This window comes from Hyla sarda, chromosome 2 (assembly GCF_029499605.1).
Source record: "Hyla sarda isolate aHylSar1 chromosome 2, aHylSar1.hap1, whole genome shotgun sequence".
NCBI lineage: Eukaryota > Metazoa > Chordata > Amphibia > Anura > Hylidae > Hyla > Hyla sarda.
In genome coordinates, this window is record NC_079190.1 from 6,374,300 (window position 1) to 6,377,422 (window position 3,123).

The window sequence follows — 3,123 nt, forward strand, 5'->3', positions numbered from 1 at the left end:
CTGTCACGCTCCTGTTTTTGTGTCACCTGGATCGTGAATATAATACACTTCTGCAGCAGTGGTGAGTGCCCTGATCGTTCTTTCTTGTGAGCTGTATCTATGCCTATGCTTCTATTAGATTATTTTTGCTGTAGTAAGCAAATAGGGTATAGCCCCTCATAGAGAGTTGGCTTTGTTATCTTAGCAAGTGAGTAAGTTTTTTGTAGGGACTTCCAGCTTTAACAGGGGAAGGTTCCGGTGCGGGGCCGTTATTATCAGGACGTCTACTCTGCCTAGGTACAGGGTACCTAGGGGTATCATATGGCTAAGAAAAAGAATGTGTGCAACAAAATATCCGAGGTTTAATGAGGCTAAAAGATCGATCCCCACCGATCAAAAGTAATAAATAATATATGCAAAAATTACACAATGAAAAATTATTGGAAACAGTTGGTTTGAAAAATGTAGAAATTTTTATTAAAATACAATTATAGATAAAAAAAAAAAAAAAACATATACATAAAACATAAGATCAGAGCAATATTACATGTATGTTACAATTCTTTACCATTGGGCCCTAATGGCAAAATAAAGAAAAATAAATGAATACAGCACTGCCAATTTTTTTAGCAATATTGATTGTTAGCAAATGCCGATCGTCCGGAAGAAACTGTTAATCCGGCAGTTGGATGTTATATATGAATTCAATCTCTGTGTTGGTTATACTAGGCTGCCCATAGTCTATACAAGGATAAATGGTTGTTTCTCACCGAGTCTGCAGCCGCTGGTCCCGTACTTCGACGGGCCGGAGTTGGCAAGTCCTGCGGTTGCTATGAAATTACCGGCGGTTAATTAACAGAATGTTCCTCACGAGCCAGTTAGAGGTAGGGCTCCGGCAGGAGACTCCTTAGAGCGGGGTCCATGGTGGCAATGTACGCTCTCCGCGTGTCGGACTCTCGCTTGGGTATTAAGACAGGATACTCGTGGTAAAGGCAGCAGGCAAGCAGTGCGCCCGATAGGTGGAACTGCTGATTAGAAAATCAGGTGCAGTGGGCGACTTCCTTGGATTGTTGTATATCGGCTTCAATGGGGGTTGGCAGTGCGTTCCTATATGGCTCTGTTCAGATTGGATTTAAGCCTAGACGCGTTTCAGGGTGCTTAGAGACGACCCCTTTCTCAGTAGGCAAGTTGTGTATCGTAGGGCCAGTTAGGTCCAGGCCCAATAACCCTGCCCCATTGTCCCTCCCTGAGACCCACCCTGAGCCACGGGGGTTGGGGTATATGATAGTCAGGCTGATACTTTTGTCTTGATATCTGTACATACATTTTGATAATTGTGGTTCGGCATCTCTTATCTACTCGACCGATTTGATTTTATATTACAGGTTTAGGTTTGACTTAGATACACACCTTTGTATATAACATTTTTTAGCACTTGCGTGATTTATGTCTGTCCATGTTTGTGAGGGCAGTTTTAAGTGTACTAGATTAAAGGTTAAGTTTTAGTCTACATATTCAGTTCCTAGATTTGTTGGTAGACTGCGCTGCCTCTATTTTTGGAGATTGTTTGACTTGAATGAACTCAATCTAGATGGACTGACATAGAGGGAGAGCAAGCAAGATGGAACGGACGTTGATAGAAGGAAATCCAAAGGAAGACACCGGCTATGGTTATTATTATTAAAATTTGTCTTCTGCTTTCCACCAGTGACCTCTAGTCCTAAACATATGGTTACCATGTAACTATTGGTAATTGCCAGAAAGTTTATGCAAGTTTGGTCTAAGTTTCAAATCTACTTTTCAGAATGTTGGCAATTATCCTTTTGATCTCCTCAGTTCTTAGGCAGTATATTAGAGGGTTGGCTAAATGTGGCAAATATGAGTACAGAAAGATAAGGAAGACATTGAGATTTGGAGAAAGGACCAGACGAGCGTAATTGGCTATATACACAAATACCCGAGGGACATAGAACAGGGACATAATCATCCAATGTGATGTGCATGTGGACAGAACCTTCCTCCAACTCTTAGAATGGTTTAAAGAGATGATGGACACGATGATGATGGAATAAGACAATATGATGAAAGTCAAAGGTAGGAAAAGAAAAACCATAGCATAAGTCAATATGGCTTCCCGAGTATCATTAACATCATCACAAGCCAAGCGTAAAAGGGTTGAGGTGTTACAAAATAAGTTAAGAATCTTATTAGGACCACAGAAAGGATGCTTTAGAACTAGCAGGTTCAGGAGTGTAACCAAAGAAGCAAGGAGCCAGAACATTCCGCAGGTGACTACAATTACTCTGTGGGTGACTATGGACGAGTACCTCAATGGCTTACAAATAGCAACATAGCGATCAAAAGCCATCAACATGAGTATAAAAGGATCTACTCCAGCCAAGAAATGGACAAAATACATCTGGATGATACATGGAAGAAAATATATTCTTCCACCATCAAACCAGTACTTGGCAATAAATTTAGGTAAGGTGACCGTGTCGAAAAGGAGGTTGGAGAAAGCCAGGTTGGCGATCATTATATATAGAGGCTCGTGCAGCTTTTCCTTCATGATGATCAAGACCATTACAGATCCATTCGAGACCAGAGATATGTTATACAAAATTAACATCGTGAAGGAGAAAAGAACGTCAAACTGTGGAGGAATTCCTGGAAATCCAATGAGCTCAAAGTAAAATCCAGCAGAACGATTGGCCATGGAGGAACCTTGGGGTTCTGGAGGAGATAAAAACAGGAGAACTAGACAGAAGAAATATATAAATGATTCATTGACTACTGACAGCTAGACTTTAGAGTAAATATTTTGAATAGGTCATATGCTATTAAAAGGGGTACTCCACTGGCCAGCATTCAAAACATTTAGTTCCGAATGCTGTGTGCATGCTGCGGGGGTCAGCCAAGCCCCCTCCTGATGTCAGGCCACGCCCCATCAATGCAAGTCTATGGGAGGGGTGTGGCACCACCCACAGACTTGCATTGAGGGGGCATGGCCTGATGTGAGGAGGGGGCATGGCCGAACCCCACAGCACGAGGAAACACAGCTTTCAGAACTAAATGTTCTGATCACTGGCCAGTGGAGTACCCCTTTAAACTTTTTTGACACCCAGACAAAGAGTCCATATTCCC

The 3,123-nt window shown here is 42.0% G+C and overlaps 1 protein-coding gene across 1 annotated transcript; it reads right to left on the reverse strand.

Annotated features, from left to right (window-relative positions):
- Positions 1 to 1,759: 1,759 nt before the first annotated feature.
- On the reverse strand, positions 1,760 to 2,695 carry LOC130356325 (olfactory receptor 1-like). The gene has a single exon (XM_056557661.1). It carries the CDS (start codon positions 2,693 to 2,695, stop codon positions 1,760 to 1,762), a length of 936 nt encoding a protein of 311 aa, XP_056413636.1.
- Positions 2,696 to 3,123: the final 428 nt, after the last annotated feature.